Below are 19,866 nucleotides of genomic sequence, written 5' to 3'. Positions count from 1 at the left end.
ACAGTTGTGAGTAAAAGATGATGTTGTCTCTTACAGAGCTTCACGAATAACCACCACCACAAAACTCCCTGTAGCCATATGGCTGCATCTAGAAACCCAAACATGCAACACAAACCCAAACTGCTGATCTGACTGGGCTGGGGAAGCTTTAAAAATAAGAGAGCACTGCTGCATTCTTGTGTTGTGCAGATACAGTCAGTGTGGAGGGATATGATAGGAAAAGGGTTTCTTTTCAAGTCTGACAATATTCAAGTGTATTTTGCTCTTTCTCCTAAGAAGCAGGAGATTCTGGCTACTCAGAAGGACAAGATCCTCCAAAAAAAAAAAAAAAAAAAAAAGGTCCTGGAGGGATGGAGGCTTTTGGGAACCCCAAGGGTTATTCCTGTAAAAAATCTGTTCATCTCTATTTAGAGTCAAGTGATACAAGTCATAGTCACAGTTGTCACTTCTTCCTTTGAAGCACAGCCACATCTGCCCACCCACAGTCACGTTCAGGCAAGCAATTCGACTACACAAGACCAGCAGGCAGGAGCATCACCACTCCAAAACAACAGGAAAAAAAACCAGCATTTTGCTGATCTTTCTATTTTCTTCTTCAAGCAGCCCTGAAGAAAATGGTGCAAAGTGCCATCATCACCCTGTGGAGAAGTGATCTCCAGGAAAATGCATTTTAGCAATCGAGTGAGTCCTTGGCTGCTTGACTGCCATCTGAAGACTCCAAATGACTAAATCTGATTAAGTTACAGAAGGTAACTTGGCAGGAATTCACTCTCTTGTTGAGAAGAAACACTAAGAAACGGTTCAGACAGAATCCATGCCTACTGGCAAAATAATTAAATGAGCCTGTGTTTGCTAAAGCCAGTTGCAGATGAAGATCAAATAAATTATGCATTGTTTAATAACCAGAATTGTAAAAACTCACCTGACTCTTGCAAGTATCTATATACCAGGAAGTTAACCTCATCACTGCTTATACTCATCTTTATTCCCAGTTAAACCATGAGGTCACAACAAAGGACACAACCCTGCAAATAATAATAAAAAAAAAAAGTAGGTCAATTAAATATTTTAGTACCTAATAGGTATTTCCTAACAAATGCTATATTTATAAAGTAAGTAGCTCCCTGGCAGCATGGACAATGGCTTTATTTTATAATGCAAATAAGTCTACTGGAGTCATTAAAAAGTCATTTGTCTCACCACAAAATAAAGGTCAGTAAATTAAATATTAATGGGCTGGATTCTCATACGATGCAAGTTGGTATGGACTGGGAACTCTGCTGTTTAATACCAGTACTAAAAAAGGCCTCCTATCACAGCTTTTAAAAAATAATCAAGTTTCATCCATACTACATTACTGCTTTCTTATAACATGGGTCTCGCTCTGCCTGGTTAACAAAGACCAAAAACTTGGTTTCACACTGGCATCCAGGCAGGTTTTAACTGTTACATTCTCATCTACTCCAGTTTCCAGGTATTCCTGCTCTAGTGAAAAGGTGCAGAACAGGATGAGGTACAGAACAGTATGAGCTACATCACGGTGTCTGTTCAAACAAGCCCAACTAATCTTATTAAAGATTAGAAAATATCTCAGCCATACCTTTTGGCTTTGCAAAAGGAATTCTTGACATTAGAAACAAACTTTAAACAGTCCATTTTTAGTAATATTTCCCTAGGGTTTCAATCAGTGCTTCAAAAAATTGATGGGATATATATGTATTTACACACGCACACAATTTTTTTCTTGATTTTATTAATGGCAAATATTTAGCAAAACAAATAACGTATCAGACTATATATACTTTTGATTATAAACTTGGAAAATATGAGGCAACAAGAATCTTTAAGACATGAAGAGACAGAATACAGTATTTTTTTTAACTCAAAAGTATAATTTTTGAGAACATTCTCATGATGTCTGAATGTTTGAAAACTCTGACCTTTCCAAGTAAACAAGCGAAAACATCAGCTTTCAGAACATGTTATGAAATAATGTCCACCTCCTGTTCCAATTATCTGTCCAGCACTTTCCACCAGCAAACCTGCCCAGTTTTTTACCCAGCTGACCACCACCATTGCTTCTCCTACAGAACTGGAGTCTGAGAAGGCAAAGTGACCTTCCTACTGCTATTTGACAAAGTTTTACCTGGAATCTGATATTAAAAAGTACTAGAGAATGACTTTTCCTGCAACAGGGCTCCTGCCACATGGCTGCACAGACAGGCCACTTGCCACTGCTGCTCCAGTGGGGAAGTGATGAATTCAAGACCCAATTAAATCCCCCAAGAAGAGCTAAAGGATGAACTTGGGTATGAAAATGATTTTTTTTGCCTCAAACCACATGTGGACATCCCCAAACCTGTCCCAGGCACGTGGTCACCCAGCTCACAGCCATGCTGTGGGGGAGATGGCTTTAGTTTCTTAAGGAAAAAAAATAAAATTGCAGTTCTACTTAAATCCTTTTCATTTCTAAAGGAAAAAGCTGCCCCAAGACAGACTTCTAGTAAGTGCAACACGACTGGTACAGGAATGTACACTGATACCAGCCCTAGCCCACCTCTCCACAGCCCCAGCCACACCTGGGGTACAAGACATCCCTGCCAAACTCCACTAAATACTTTGAAGACTTGTTTACTGAGCAGATGTAAAATGAATGGCATTTTTAGCCATTTCATGCATTAGCAACCAATTCCACCACATGCAGGATCAAACACACACTGATTTTATTTAGCTAAGTTTTGTTGCCATACAAATTATCTTTCTTAAAGACTGTTTTTTACAGAAAAATGCTGTAGGAAGAGGAACAATATTTTCCTTCAGAGGAGAAGGTAATTAACTTTAAAGAGACTCATAAAGAAGGTTTTTTTACATTATGTACACACACACACAAATGGCAGTGTTTGTTTCATGGGTCTGTCACTGAGTTTCAAAATCTTGCTGCATCACCAAAAACGATAGATCAAACCACAGAAATCTGATGAAAGTGCTATTTGTCACACAGAGAGGTCCTGAATTATTTATATAAAGAGGGCTCCCCCCTGAAAGCAGAACCGTGCAGGTGCCACATCAATTCACCTGTTATGTAGCTGGGTAGCTGAAGGAAAAAAAAAACAAAACAAAAACAACAACAACGTTTTGCTTGTCTGTCAAAAGTGTTCTGCACCCCACCCGAATCAAAGGAGTCTCATTTTATCAAGGCTGGTTCCAAGTGTTTTGCACAAGCAGCTCTGGTCCTGCCTGGCCATCGGGAGGTGGCACTGCAGCACCAGCTGTGGCACCCTGGCCACCAGAAAAACACAGAAACTGCCCCAATAAACACTGTTTGCCTGATGGGGAGGTTGAAATTGGAAAGGATACAAAAGGTTCCGGTGTTTTACCAAAATACTGCTTTGTGCATGTTTTCAGTGCTCATTTATGCTTTCTGGAAGGGCTTTTCTGCGTTTCCCCCATCCCAGGCCTCATGGCTCGGGCAGAGCCTGGGGACAGCATCCCACAGCCAAGGGACACAAGAAATGTCACAAGAAGAAGCAGCAGCAAGCCACCTTCCTTCCAACGCAAAGCAAAATGTCACGTTATAGAGAAAATACAGGAGAAGAGGATACAATAATTATTTCCCTTTGACACATTCTGAATCAACAGCAGGCTTACACTGCCAACTCTCACATTGTTTGTGACAATGCACCCATGCATGTACAAATGTACCCCACCCTCAAAAAACTAATTCACCAATGCTGGCCAATTCCCCCCAGATTCACTATTTCCACAAGCAATCAACTACTCATTTTGGACACTTTAATAGATATTAATATTGCTCTTCATTTTATATGCAGAAATTAAATCACTGAAGAGACACATAAAAATGAGACAAAACGAAGAAGTTAACATGTAATTCCTAGCAGCCTTAAATTTGTAGCCTAATTTGCATAGGGACCATTAAAATAGCTTAAAATATTTGCATCTTTATGTCCCAAACCCATTCTAAAAATGTGATGAGGCTCTTTTTTTTCCTTGCCCTTACAAACATTCCAGGTCTTCCTCAACACATTCTGTGGAATTACATGGTGAAGTATGATGCACCCACGCTGCTGTTTTAGATCCAATAATGCTTTTAAAGGAAATCTCTCCCACTTGCCTCTACTTTTGTTTTGCACCCTGGAGCAGGCACAGCACATGTGAAGTGGATTCCTCACTGGTTAAACCAAGATTAAATAAATAAATAAAATACTCCATGACAGGCAAAAAAAGGATGGGCATGAGAGCTTATGAATGATGCTCAAATTGCTCATGGGACCACACCAGGATCAATATTCCCTGCTCAAAAGAAAGTCCATTTCAGCAGACCTCTTCCCATGTTTTATTTCCCTTCCCAGAGGATGGGCTGTAGTTTGTAACACCACTGCTCAGTTAGAATGAGCACAACATCCAGATATCCCAGGTAATTTTTAAGACCACTATAGAAAGTCCCTGAAGTCCCAAAATTTATCAGACATAACACATATCAGCCATAAAAGTCAATTGTCTATAGAGATACTAGCTTTGAGATTTACTCAATAACAGGTCAGGAGCAGACAAGACACACACCTGTGCTTTAGACAAACTGACCCACTCATTCCATGCCAGGAATCACACAAAAATTCATTTGGAAGCTACTTTTTTCAAAGAAAAGGAGGTTTCTTATCCCCAAGACAACACCAGCTCTGGCTTTGCTCCCAACCTGGCAGAAGTGTGTCTGTGTTTCTGTGCCTGCCCCAAGACAAACAAGGACAAATCTCACCCCAGCACCTCTGTCCCCTGAGGACCATTCACACATTTCATACCTGAGGCAAAATTTACAACTAAAATCCATTAAAAAGGAGATTGAATTCCACTCTCACCAACACCAGGTCTAATCAGTGCCCAACAGTGCAAACCTGGCTGTGCTTCTGACAAATCATTATTGCACTCCACATGTTTGTGCTAGCTTTGTACTCCTTGTCCAGGTTCATTCCAAATGCTGGAGAACAGATGCCATTTGATATGGCTCCTGGCCTAATAGGTTTTTTGGTTGTTTAGGGGTTTTTTTTCAGACAAACCTGAACTGGCAGAGAAAGTTTATACATCAGATTATTACTGAGTCTCTCTTAATCACCATCTGATAATGCATACTGAAGTTACACTACAATTAGAGTTATTGTATCATCAAATAACAGCCTAAGAAAGTGATATTTCTGCAGTAGTAGCTGGGATCCAACACATTCTCAATAGGTAGGATAACAAGAAAACCTGACAGGCTGCTGTGAATAATAATTCCCCAAAAACATACCAATCATTAGTTTGATACCAAAAATGATATGTTAAAGGGAGGAGCTAGTGCTCTGGGTAGTTCTGAAGAATGCTTTATGTTCAGACATAGACTGCTACATTTATCCATGGAAAACAGAAACAATAAAACCCCTCCAACAGAAATACTGCCATTAGAGCTTTTGTTTTTTCCTCCTTTGCAAGAAATCCAGACAAGTATTTTGCTAGCATATGTGCACATAGACATTTTATCAATTGTTGCTTAAGAGTATTTCTTGGTTTTAATGGCCATGATGATTAAAATAAAAAGAGCAAAGGGTGCTGTTTCAATCCAGCCACTCCGACCAAACTCCCGGATATGTGAAGTTTCAGCAGGATTTCATTCAGATACTAAAGCTACCACAGGTTACAAAACAGGAGATTTAAACCACAAAACACTGTTCCTTGTGGCTGCTGTTCTACTAAAGCTTTCTCCGAGACATGGTGGGACCATCCCCAATGGCTGAGGAAATTCCTAAGTTTACATCCAAAGAAGAGTTCTGCATAGCCCATTAGAAATGCTTTGTAAAGGAAAACTCATAAAATTAATTAGTGGTTCCTTTACATCAAGCATGCAATCTACAACTCGTGTTGTACATCCTTTTGCGTAAGAATTTATTAGATACCAATTTCAACCAAAATGAACGTTTTGTCACACTGCAAAAAGAAAAAAAAGCTTGACTTTTCTTCAAGTGTACCAATTACTCGCTCTATACACTCCTATTTGCTCTTTCACATCTTCACTTGAGTGATGCCAGTCAATATTGTATTGGGCACAGTGCAATTGAACCCTCAGTAAAGTTTTCCTACTATCTGATGATCTGCAGTTAGGAATTCTAACATTCTGAATGAAAAGAAAAACATTTTTTCAAGTTAAATGCCCAAGTGTTTTCTGTAATATCTCAAAATAGTGCTCTCATTTTCTGCATTTTTACCTGTGCCTCCAAATTCTATTAGCTAAATGCCCTTTTGTTTAAGATTTAATAATATGTCAGATGTGCACTTGCACAAAAATTATCTGTAATTCTATCTTATGAACCTTCTTACTGATTTCTCATATCATCAGGCTTTGCTAATTTTCTTTCTAGTAATTTAAACCAAGAGATGCTTTTCATGTTCATTGTTTAACTCTATTGCTTTGCTTTTAACGTCAGGAATATAGCTTAATTTCCAAACAGTAAAAAAAAAAAACCACTTTTCCTTTCCTCATCTGAATTGGCTTCCTTAGCTCAAGCGATAAATATTTGTATTCTGTACTTCAGCTTTAGTGACCTAATTTATGGCAACAGTCTCTGCCTTTCCATGCCAATTTGAGAGTATGAAGAATACAAGATGACAAAGCCAGTCTGAAATCTTCTGAAGAAAAAGAATTACAACCCTGAAAGGGAAGAGAAGGAAAAAAATAAAAAACAAACAAAACCCACAACAAAACACAAAATCACCCAGAACCATGGCTAAAAGTAAGTTACTGTCAACTTATGCAAAAAATCCAGCCCAGTCCTGAGTACAGTTACAAAATATGCTGCAGATGAAGCCCATTTGTTGATTTTGCCTAGAGCAAAGTAGTATTTAATTACTGAACTCCAAATCTCCTCCCCAAAGTCCCATGCTGGGTGACCCAGGAGGCTGGAATTCCGGATGTGACAGCACAGACACAAGCGACAGCACATCCAGTACTGTGTTTCCACAGCTATGGCTACAGAGCTGCAAACTTCTGTGCTTTCTGGAGTTGAAAACACATCTTCCTGGACAGCTATAGGACATCTTGCAGTGATTCTTGGCAGCCACATTTTGTAAATCCCCAGGCTGACCAAAGACACAGGGATATTTCTGGTATTGACACTTTATTCAACACTTTATGTTCTTAAAACCTTTTTTTCTTCTCATTATTACAATGCAACACCAGAAGAAATTATGTTTGGGGAAGATTCTCCTTATTTCCTGTATCAGAATAATAAAGACATATTGTTTATTAGTATTTTAAAGACTTTTCAACTCTCTGGGTAACGATGAAAGTAGACACAGATGGACTAAAGGATCTCCAGAGGTCCCTTCCAATGCCAATCATTCTGTGATTCTGTGACATCTCTTTAAAGGCACAACTCTCCTGCATGACAATTACAACCTTGCTGAAATGGAGCTAGCCCTGATACATCCTTTTGTAGATGTAAATATGTTCCTTTACAACGTAAAAGCCAAACTCAGCTGCTCAGAACATGCAATAAAACCTCCAGCAGTAAGTCCTGCCTCATTTTTGATGATTTCGTGAAAGCCATCCCTCCGTGACTCCCCACAAGATCCCAAGCCCATACATCTTGTTTGGTGAAGGATTTTTAATCACAGAGCTCAGGTTCCCTGATGGAGACAAACTGGGATTAAGTGAAAACTGTCCAGACATAGTCGTTCAAAGATTAAACCACCATCCTCTTTCAATATTTGAATAATAATCAGAACACACCAGGAAATACAGCTAAACATTATGAAATGCTCCTGGATCAATTGTCTAATCCAGACCAAAGGCATTTTTAGAAAGGAAGAACCTGTGGCTTGATGGGATGACCTTCAGGGTTACACTGTCCTACCCACACACAAGTTGGACAGATGATCATGGCAACGAAACTGGAAATGTGGCATCTGTAAAACTGATTAGAAAGTGATTGGCCCCGATTGATGACCAGAATTAGCAGAATCACCTGAGGGAGCACTGGTGTAGGTTTGGCCAGTATGGATTACTTCAAGATGACCTGCAAGGTCCAAATTCCAGGCTCTGTCTGCTAAATATATCTCTGTAATGGAGAGGGAAGCACCACACAAATGCTTGGCATCCCTCCAGGGAGAGACATCTGTCCATCTGTCCCTCAAAAAGGGAAAATCACCTTATTAGAGGGGCATCTCAGGAACAGTGGTAACATCAAACAAGCTCTGCAGGTTCCATTCTTAGGCCATTAGAAGGATGTCCCTCTAGACAGAGTTACAGTCCTTCAGGAATACCTAATTCCAATAAAGACAGACTTCTGCAATCAAACTTTTAGACCCTGTCTCAAGAAGGCTTTGTGAAATTGTTCAATGGCTTTACTAAGTGCTAAAATAGCTGCCTGCTAATGCCGCCTGGATCTAGACACAGAACAGCTGCTGGAATCAAGTCCAAGAAAGGTGAAAACTGGAAAAAGCCTTTTCTGCAACGTTGTTTAAAATCCTCTATATGCCTTTTTGGCATGCACCTGGTTTTAAGTATGCAACTATACGGCTGCTGATCTCCTGTGCCGCATTAAAGCCTTTGCAGGAAATTAATTATGGATGAATGTGGGAGCACACCCATTAAACCTCGCTTGGATCAAACTGTGAAAAAAATTTTGAGAAAATAACAGATTGAGAGGAACCCTTGAGTCAGTCAAAATAAGCCCCATCAAGGGCTTCTGCTGAGACTAAAGAGGGGAGGGGCAAGGTCCAAAAGTGATTTTCTATTTGTGAACACCACCACTGAAAATAAACACAACTCCTGTGGTTCAATCTTTTTGATCAAGAACCTGTAGAAATTAACAGCTAAACGGGACTAAAAATCTCCATACTGTGCTAAGTTTCTGCTCTCACTTGATTTATTCTCATTTTCACTGCTAGAAAACCCACTAAATAACGTGGCCTGTAAGTCTGATCAGGAACATTCCATTTTTTCCAATATGTTCTTCCTGATGTTCCCACAATAGATCATTCAGGGCTCTAAGGGACTGTGTCAATTGAATTGAATGATGTGGTCGCCTGCTGGTACATAAATGCAAAAGCAAAGCTGAGGGGGTTTATTTTCAAAACAGGAGACATTGATCCTGTGACAATGTTCCATTACCCTGACTTTATTTCTATTAGAGACAGTGATTACATCTACATCAATTGCTTGAGCTGATGGATACTGGTGCACTAACAGTGACACAGTTTTTCACTAGGCTGCTGCTGGATGCTGATGGCTTACAAAACAAGACTCATTCTCCAACTAATGCACTTACTTCTTCATGGAAAACTGCTGCAGTTTGGGCAGACTTCTGTAATTAGTCAGTTCTCAGCTGTCTGTGGTTTTTTGGGGGAGTTTTGTGTGTTCTGTAAATCTTATTGTGGAATGGTGATTAGTGATTGTATAGCCTGGCATGGATTCTATTTGTTATGATTAAAATATTTACATTGCTACCTGCTGGTAATAAAACAGCAGATGTAGCTCCCAGAAGCAGCTGTGGGAAGGTATTTCTGCACTCCTACAACAGCAGCCCTATCTTGACTGGGGTTTTTCCATATGGCTGCATGGGCTCCTCTTCCCTTTTCATGCAGTGTCACCCTTTTGCAGCTTCTGCCCACTGCCCTCGCTATCTTTTCAAGCTGCTGATCCATCTTCCAGCTTTCATCTCTTGATATGACATCAGATCTCAAGCCTGTGGCCACACATTTGCCCCGGTTTTCACCTCCTCACCATGCACTGCCTACACATACTCTGCACTCCTAAGCCCATCTTTCCAGAGCATTCATCTGTGCCTCCTTCAGTCACTCCTTTTTCTATGTCCTTGTTTCATTACTTTTCCATTACGACACAAGTTGCTAGCGTTTTGCACAAATAAATTCTGCTGGTTGAAAAAAAAAAAAAAGTAATTCATCATCAACAACAGTGTTTTCTAGTCCAAGTAAACCCTTTTCATTTTATTTGTCCTTGTTTGTTTAGCCTGGTGCCCTGAGTCATGTCCTGAACAGCCTGCAGGAGAAAGGCCATTGTCTGACGCACTTCGGTGTATTTACCAGCATGGGTTCCCTCGCTCTTGAGAAGGAAGTTTTTTTAATGTTGCCATAACAACAAGAATTCGAGGGAGTAACCAAGCACAGCTCTGAGTTCCCAGCACCTGAACAGGTGCAGAAACTGGGACCAGAGCAGGTCTGCAGAGCCAACCAGCTCCTCCTCCCCTTTGCCCCAAGCTGCTGCCTCCAGCTCATCACAACGTGTTAGCTGGGCACCTCCTTGCTCAAGCCATCTAGAATTTCTAGAATTTCTAGAATTTCTGCACAACCAGCAGCAAAATAAAGACTCCAAATTGTGCTCTGAGGTGTGAATGGGGACTTGCAAGGCTGAGTCTGCAGGGATCCAAGCAGCCCCTGCCCAGCAGCATTGAGAGCAGTGAATTCTGCTGGAGTCCAAGTTTGGAAACACTCATTGGTGGCCACTTCTGCCTGATGGTGCTGGAATAGAGTGAATTCTGCTGGAGTCCAAGTTTGGAAACACTCATTGGTGGCCACTTCTGCCTGATGGTGCTGGAATAGGCTTTTTTTTTTCCAAAACATTGTATTTTTGGATTTTATTAAGGTTGATATCATTACTTGGGTAATTACATTAAATTTCTGCAGGTCTTTGGGAACTGATTCCTCTTCCCTAGTGAACAACCAAATTAAAACTGAAAGCCACAGATCAGTCTGGGCACAGACTGATGAACACAACCTTTCCCAACAAAGGATCCACTCCTTTACCCTGCCCCTCAGGTCTGAGCCTGAACACTCTCATCTCAGCTTTTTAAGCACCCACAAAGTTATTTGCAAGTACAGGTATTATTTTCAGTGTAAAAAGTTGACAGAACTACTCCATAAATAATACTGACCACATAAATGGAGCAGGAGAAGCATTTCCTGGAGTGGAAGGATGCTCTGTGTGTGTGTGAGCATTTTTCCTGACCCCTACATTATTTTAGAAAACATCAGGGATTATCAGGCACAGTACAGCTTCAGCAGTGTTGAGGATATAAACATATGAAAAAGACAGAGGCAGTAACGAGGTGCTCAGTGCACAGAACAGGTCTTAAAGAGGCTTTGATCCATTCTAAAGACAAATAAACCCAGCTTATTTCCCCATAGTTAAGCCTTTTATGCCTTTCCCATGAGAAAAGAAGTTTTGGAATTATGTACTCTGGCAGAATCTAATTTGGGAATAAATAATTTTTCTGAAATTCCTTTGTGATGCATAAAAGCTGCCAATTCTTTTCCTGAGGCAGATGTCTTGTTGAACAGTAACTGCTCTGAGTCCCGGGTTTCTGAAAAATTAAGGATGAAACACAAAACCCCTGTGAGGGAACACCATAATGGGGTGAAAAAGGAAAAAAAATCCAACCTAACAACCCCACAGGACATCAAGAAGATCCTTTAGTTGCAATTTATTGAAATTTCAAGTCAAGAAAATATGAACTGTTAACAAGGAACATTATTTTTTGTATTCAAAGAGGCAAAGCTCTTATTTGTTAAACTTAAATCAAATGTTACAGAAGGAATACTCATGATCTCAGCCCTGCTACAGACACTGGGCATGGCCGCTGAGGAACACGAGTGACTGCAGCTGCAGACAGCCCTGATTCATTGTCCTAGGCAGTGACACAGCATCGTCACTCTGCTCATCCTATTCTCCATCTGCAACTGAAAATATCAGCAATGTGAGACCGATGTAAAAATTCCCATGTCTTTTTTCCCTGCTCTGTATGTCAATCTGCAATAGTGGTGTGATTTATCATGAAGTAACAGAGGAATAAAGCAACAGCAACATCTCAGAGCTGCCAAGGCAGGAGGGAGGGAGGAGGGTGTTCCTGAGACAGCCTGGAAAAGGTGGCCAGAGGTGGGGTAGGGGCCACAGGGGTCAGTCATTAAGGCAGAGTGCTGCTTTACTGTTACAAAAGTAAAGACTGGGCATTATTCCTGGGCCACCATTCTGTCCTCATGGTCCCTTCAGGGCGCAGGAGGCAGTGAGGTGACAACCAAGGGACCAGAGGGGCGGTGCAGTGACCCTCGGTCCAGTCCCACAGTGGGACTGGAGACTCAATTCACAACACGAGACCCTGGTGGGCACACAGGCAGCTCTGACAAACACAACTCAGCCCCAGGAACTCTGCAACAAGGGACAGATTGTTTTCCAAGCCTGTAAGTATCTCTTCCCTTAATTTATACAATTTTCATTTTCTGCTACAGGAACCACCCTCAGTGCAGACATTCCATCTCTGCATCTCTATGTCCCATTCTGTACCATACCTTAAATCTGACTGTGGAGGTTTTCATGAGCAAAATCTGTACTGTCTAGGTATTAGTGCTGTGTATTTTGGCAGAGACATCTTCATCTATATTAGCTATACCCAAAGTTCAGTAAGAAGTTGCATTGATTTTTCCCTTCAAGCATATATATATTTGATGAAAAACTCACTCGTGCCTCCAAAAGTTGCCTAGACATTAAGCTGATCCCCCTTCTGCCTTCAGCAACTGCTTTTTTTTTCCCCCTCAAAATGAAGATGTATCAAGGGTCTTTTGACAGAATATTAAGAACAGCATGTGATATGCCTATAATGCATGGAAGAGGCACATGACACTGTCAGTGCCATCAGCCTCCTTGACCAGATTTTCCATACCCTGCAATATACCTTTTTTTTTTTTTTTTTTTTACTGGGAACTGTTCCAATATCTGAATCATCAGGACAAGTCTTTTCTTTCACAGAAAGCCCTGAAAAACAAAAACAAGCTTCTTTCCTTGCCTGTAGAAATTTGAATATTTTGCCTAACTCAAATTATCCCACACTAAGGACAACTTTGAATAAATGCCAAGTTCTGATACTTCATCAGTGCTTAAGTCTAAAGGCATATTTATACTGCTGTAAAGGAAAAATTCCCAGAGATTGGATGATTGTGCCTGCCATAACACAGCCCCAGACGGCTCCTACACATTGCAAAGTCACCTGCATCTCTAGAAGTAATTGCATTGTTGATCTTAGAAGATTAAAGCAGCATACCAAATGTTCCTCTTGCTAATTTGGCACTCTACAGAAGGTCTAACTGGTAAAAGGAGCCTGAACACACCTGTACAAGAATATATAATGACATTCAAAAATACATTTAAAAGTAGTTTAAAAGAACACTATTTTGCTTTTCTGTATAGCACATGGGATATAAAAAAAGCTATACTAAAGCAGCCTGTGGTATATAAAGTTTTTGTTTTGTGAAGGAATCATCCTCCCAAGCTGTATGCAAAAACTTGCCTGACTGCCTAACCCATACATAAAAACCTTAAAATTTAAAGCTGTTGGCTTTGTACTGTAGAAGCAGGAGAGTCTACTGAATAAACTCTTATCAAATGGGCTGAGAGTCACAAGGGATCCAATTAAGATAAAAAGTTCAAACCCAGGACATTTCCTCTTCTTTCTGACTGTTCAGGCCAACATCAGACATCTGTTCTCACTAATTTTTTAATTAATCCCCTTTGAAGCAAACTATTCAAAACCCGACAATACCTCATCTGTCTGATAAGGACCCCCCTCCAGCAGAAGGTGCTATTTTGAATTAAAATGCTCCTCCACTGATGCAGTTGGAAACACAACCACAGCTTTGTGTAGAAAAACCAGTTTTGCTGAGTCAAGCTAAAACATTAGCAGAGCTGGAAATACACCCTGCCTTGTAACTGCAGGCCACTATTACACAGGCAGCTGCACTGAAATGGTCTGCAGCTTGTCCCACAAGTGACCTCTGCTCTGCTTTCTGCAGAATTAACCAATCACAGTAACTACTTCTGCTAGTTCAGTGTCAAACAAATTAGTTAGGATGGCTTTTCACAAAAAGAAACTCACCATCTTTGGTTACCTTTACCTCGCCTCCAACGGATTCTATGCACATTAAATTCTGCTCATCCATTTCCAGTAATGGGAGCATTATTTGAAAATAAAGAGATGATAGAGATGAAGAAGTCCATGACCTCTCCAGATGACATTATACTTTAATAAGTACTGCACAAATTGCTCACAACATTTTGAAAAATTTTCAGTATTTCTCAGACTCCAAAGAGCTCCCATCATCTTTCTTTTCTTACAATATTTATAAAGCTATGATGTTTTTACTTTGCAGAATTGCCATTTAAAATTCTTGAGTGATGCTACTCAAACCTTCCCAAAGCCATTTCTCTCCTGTAAATCTGAAAGCCCATTTTCTGCCATTCCAAGACTTAGAAACTCTAAAGTAAGCCTACATGCATGAGTGGTGCATGCTCGAGGCATTATGGACTTACAGGACTGGAAATCACAGAGTGTGAGTAGTGTCATGCCCGATTATTTTAAATAAACTAACCTAGTGGCATGGCAGAAGGAAAAATGGCTTCAGTTTTTACTCACTCACAACTACCAACACCTTTTGCTGCCTTCATTTACCAGTCCTGAGATTTCTCAAGCAAGGACACCTCTCTCTCTCTCCTCAATATCTCAAACACCTTATTTGTTTCTTAGCTTGACCAGAAAAACCCATTGAGAAGTTCTTGTGGACCCCACCTTGTTTTTAGAAGGTACACACAGACACAGATCAATCCAGAAGAATATTTAAACATATTCCAGCCCCACTGCCTTCAACTGCTTAAGTGATGTGTTGGAGCAGAGCCAGTACAACACTACCCTGCAAGGCCACAAAGAACATCAGCAATATCCTTCTCTACCTCTACTTGCAAGTTAAGGCTTGTTAAAATAAATTCCCTCTGTCTTTGAGTGCTCTCTAATGACCTAGGACAGCACACACAGAGAATTTGCCAAAAATTTTAAGGGATTGCAAATTAAAAAAATTAAAAAAAAAAAAAGGAGGGGGATGCAGGGGAAAGAAAAGACATCTGCTACACCCACCAGACATTTGTTAAATTATGGTATATATTAAAAATTCTACAGATACAAATGTGGTCTCAGTCATCTCCTGCTGAAAGAACAAATGCTCAATTGTGCTCTTGCACAATACTTGAGCATGGCTGCTGATGGCCTGGTGCACAAGGAATTTTCCCTTTCTAAGAATAAGTATAGGTAATCTCATCTCCCTTGTAACTCCAGCCATGGAGAAGAGATAAGAAAATATATCTAAGGAAAGTGTCCAAAAAAAAGAAGAAATGATACAGGGATTGCAGGTACATACATTTAAAGAAAATAGCTGCAAAATCATGACTGTTCATCACATTTAAGAAGACACTAATAACAGCATACAACCTGGATATTTACCCTCTGAAGCACACACTTGTATTTTCCTTTAGGAAGACAAGACTTTAGCACTTAAAAAAACATACTATAATCAAAATACAGTAATTTTACACCCTTTTTTAAGAACTGATACACACTGAGGCAATAGTGACTCCACGCTTCAAGGAGACAATACAGTTTTTACAACGTGTTTTGACAAAAGGTCTATTTGTTATTATTTCCATACTGTGAATTGATGTGTTATATCATAACTCTCAACAAAATGAATATGGATTTACACATGAGACACTAACAGCTCCAAAAGGAGCTGTTAAAGACCATTGAATAAAAGAACACTTAATGTAAGGATTCAGTGAACTGCAGAAACTGATACCTAACAAATACTGTAAATGCATGTAATACTAAATTGTACCAAACTACAGTCCACTTTTATGACAAATAAATAGATAAATCATTGAGTGTCCTTACCAGAACTACTCTCTGAAACCCCACAAAATTGTGATGTGGCAGCAGTACAGCCCTTGGTATTACACCACCTGTAACACAAACCATATTATGATAGTTTCTATCAATATTTATTTTAAAGGATGAAAAAAGGATAAAAGCTATTTTTCTACCAGTCTTTTTACTGAAAGAATTAAAATAACATTCAGTTTCCTACTGATAACAATATATGCTTAGTTAAGAAAATAAACAAACAAAAATTAGAGACCTTGATTATTTACATGGAATTTATTTAAAGAACAAATTACAGTCACAGTTTCAACTCTATCCTATTCTCACTCTTATAGTTGAAAGCACATTAGCTTCAAAGGAATTTCTGTTCTTTTTGTCTTTCCACATTGACAAAGGGGAACTTTAGGAGACTCCAGAAAAAGTTTACAAAGGGGTAAGTATTGATGCAATAGATACTGCAGTAACCAATACAAATAAAATGATTCAATAGGAAGATAAAAATCAGAAAACACAAGGCCATGATCAAACCATCCAGTGTTTTCAAAAGTGACCATTCAGGAGCTAAATTTCACACCAACAAATTATAAAGAGCCAGTTATATGAACAATCCTTAAAATACCCTCATGAAGTTAATTTCTACAGGTGACTTCAAAATTTAAACATCGTGCACCTGTGATTAGAATAATTACTAATCCTGTATTTGTGTAACATGCTGATTCCTACCACCAATATTCATTACAGATTAAATCATTAGAAAGTGATCTTATATAAACTAAGGGATTAAGGAGAAGATTTGAAGGCAGAAGCACAGGAAAACTGTCTGGGCACCACAAGAAAAGAATCCACACATCAAAAAAATGCTGTTTGAAGCAGGATTCACTCAATAGTGAAACAACTAACTCCACCCTCTGGAAGAGAATCTGGGAAGGAACAAACAAGTTTCTAAGTACTAAACTCCAGCTACAAAGGCTCACAAAATACATTACAAATAACACTAAAACTTCCAAAGCACCTCCTTAATACTAGGATTAAAACCAAGGAAGGCAACACATGCCTTAGACAGGACTTAGCATTTCAGACTTTCCATCATCCTAAAAGCAACCAGTGACCTCTAAGAAACCCTCTGCTATTTAGTCTGTTGCTAAGCTCAATAAGACTTGAATTTTTTTTTTCCTCTTTTGATTGGGGAGCCACAGGGTATTTTGGTCAGCAATCATTTTTCATGTGTCAGTTCCCAAGAGAATAAAGTAAACTTCTCCTCTTTCCCTCCTGAAAAGCCTCCAACAGCCAAATGGACAATAATCTCCAAAAGCATGATACCACCACGCTGGACTGGAAAAGTGTCCTGGTCCTCCTTTAACATTGACAGTAATTCACAAGAACTAAGTGAAAAGGTCCCGACCCTCCAATAATGTAATTTTAATTCCCTGCTAGGCTATTATGCTAGGCTTTGATCATTTCTACAAACCTAACTGTATATGCCAACTGCATTGCTAAAATTTGATTTGGAAGAAACAATCAGAAGCAAAGTTTAAAAAGCTTATAAAAATTTAACTCCAAGTGCAAAAGGTCATTAAAAGGGGATGTTGATCCTGCTGGTTGAACAAACAAGACAGAGCAGTAAGTTTCAACTTTTATGCTTTGAACCTTGTGCACTTTATGTTTACATTAAGGATTTTTCATTCATTTGGAACAAACTCTGCTGAAGTAAATAACTGGAATTACCCCCAAAATTATGCCAAACAAGAGAAAGAACCCAGAGGCCCTACAAGAGAGCAGAGAACCACCACACCCTCAACAGGAGCTGCTTTAAGAGGAATTCCTTTCCTCCTCACAGTTCCCCACAGAGCACACACAGAAAACACAAAACACTCTCAACACAGAAATTCACCACTGCATGAACCTCCCTCCAACAGCAGAAACCTGTTCAGTTCCCTCAGCCATGGCATGGAGAGGGCTGAGGGAACAGCAACAATTCAATGCATGGCCTAACTTAACAGGGCTTTTAGGAATGACTAAGCAACAGAAGAAATTTTTCAGATGGATCTTGATTTTCAGCTACTTCTGCAGGCACTTGCAGCTCATAACACGACCATCACAGAATCCGCTAAATTGTATTTATGTGTTTCAAATTAATAAATAAGAAAAATTTTAGCATGTGCTGCAGAGACACATTACTTAAAGACTATTTTTATATATATATAAATATATATTAATATATATATATATAATGTTAGTGATGTGAATAGAATTTGTGGCAAAAAAACCTTCCTCCACATCCAGTGAAGGATGTAGGATAAAAACTTCACATTTAATTATATTTCTACCAAGTGATATGATGAAATGAAGCCCATCTCAGGATGCTCACCTATAATCACAAGGCATAATTTCCATTACTATACCTACTCTTCAGCTGTGAATGGCTTCAGAGTTACTAAGTATTTTATTTTTCTTTCTAACAAGAGGACTATCTACATGTATTTCCGAAACCTGAAAAGAATCAAACTGTAAACCTATAGTCTCATTACAGAAAAAAAAAGTTGAACGAGAGAAGGAGTAAAGAAATTTTCCAGCCCCAGGGAGAGGACTAGAACAGAAAACACTGCAAAAATGTGCAGGGCTTGAGAACCCAACATGATGCTAACAGGCAAGCTTAACAACTGTGTCTGTTACTAAAATGCTCACACTCCATAAGAATTTGTGCATCATGAGCATGAAATCTTCCCCTCTGCAGCTTAAAATATCTGTGCATTTAAAAACCATCTGCAAAAATAGACATAACTTCCCCACTGCAAAATTAATTAGAGAGCAGGAATTTCATCTCACTACCACCAATACATGTGATGATGCCACATGTAAACACATTGCACTTGCTTTGGCACCGGAGAGCAACAGAGATGGTAAATTTAATAAGAGTCTGTGAAAATGTCACTTTCTTGAAGAAGATGATTAATATCAGTGAAGGTGGAGGATGGGCACCCGAGGCCATGCTGGATTAACCTGCCACTAGAGCGTGCTCCTTGATCAGCCAGAGCCCATTTACCCATTCCACTGGTGGGGTTTTTTCCACAACATTTTTTGATTTTTCTTCTCTTGCATTTCTATTAAACAAAATTCCTACTGCTGTTAGACTGGGACCTAATTTTTAAATTAGAAAAATAAAAAAATAAAATAAAAAAAAGTAAAAATAATGAAAAGGTTTTTTTCAACAAACAAACAAGTAACTTTTTTTTTTAATGACTGACTAGGGTTTTGCTTGTTTTGATTTTAAACCATATGTAGTTAGGGAAAACAAGACAAAAAGTAAACTATGTGGTCATAAAAAATACTGATGCACATTTTATAAACTGAATGTGGCCCATCAGGGAGAGAGGAATTACCCACTTTTAGGAAGTATTGTTTACTGCTGCCTTCCCACTAGACCACCTGTTAATAATATTTGATGATGTTTTCCTTCTGTGCAATGAGTATGACTATAAATGAGATATTTGAGCTGCTTGCTACAACTTATTCTCTCTACTGCCTCTATTTCAAAGACCATCCAACCAACAAATGACACCAGCCTCAAGGCAATGTCCCAAGTGAATGTGCATCTTTGCTGCTCTTCCTTATCCACTGCAATTTCCATAATTCATCCTCTTAACGATTTACGAAGTGCAGAGGATATTTTCAGAGCACATCGATGGTGCTCAAAAAGTCTTACAGCTGACTGACTGCCAAAGGCACATGAAGGAAGCAAGAAGTGTCTACAACTATTTTGGAAACAAGATGCTGCAATTCTCAGTCTTTGACAGATATTCCAATTCTTTGGCCTGACCATAAAGCATGCTATTTGGTTTAAAGCATTTAAGTTTTATAAGGATATGCTTATTGAAAAAATCAAACACATGAATCATTTTTAAAAAACTGGAAGGCAGAAGTATTTAATTTTTGAGGACTGCCTCCAATAGTACTGTTTTATGACTGGTGTTGCAAATACTACCGCCAGTATTTTGCATACTCATTAAAAATGATGTCTGGAGCTTCCAGCTCTTTAAAAAAAAAAAACAAAAAAAACCAAAAACAAAACCATCCTTGAAAATGTAAGCCACTCAAAAGCACTGTA

General features: G+C 39.2%; 1 protein-coding gene across 4 annotated transcripts in view; it reads right to left on the bottom strand.

Annotated features, from left to right (window-relative positions):
- Nucleotides 1–19,866, bottom strand: part of TBL1XR1 (TBL1X receptor 1) — a 103,881-nt gene that overhangs the window by 17,729 nt on the left and 66,286 nt on the right. For 2 of the 4 annotated variants that reach the window (XM_038146530.1, XM_038146531.1), the window contains exons 3-4: nucleotides 15,774–15,841; nucleotides 923–1,025 (exon numbers count right to left, since the gene is read on the bottom strand). In XM_038146530.1, coding sequence (XP_038002458.1) covers nucleotides 923–980 — 58 coding nt within the window. In that variant the 5' untranslated portion in view covers nucleotides 981–1,025; nucleotides 15,774–15,841. The remainder of the gene's footprint in view (nucleotides 1–922; nucleotides 1,026–15,773; nucleotides 15,842–19,866) is intronic. The other 2 variants (XM_038146533.1, XM_038146534.1) reach the window with 1 other exon arrangement.

This window comes from Motacilla alba, chromosome 9, assembly GCF_015832195.1.
Source record: "Motacilla alba alba isolate MOTALB_02 chromosome 9, Motacilla_alba_V1.0_pri, whole genome shotgun sequence".
Classification (NCBI taxonomy): domain Eukaryota; kingdom Metazoa; phylum Chordata; class Aves; order Passeriformes; family Motacillidae; genus Motacilla; species Motacilla alba.
Note: the sequence above shows the minus strand (reverse complement) of the source record. Positions and strands in the feature narration are given on the sequence as shown.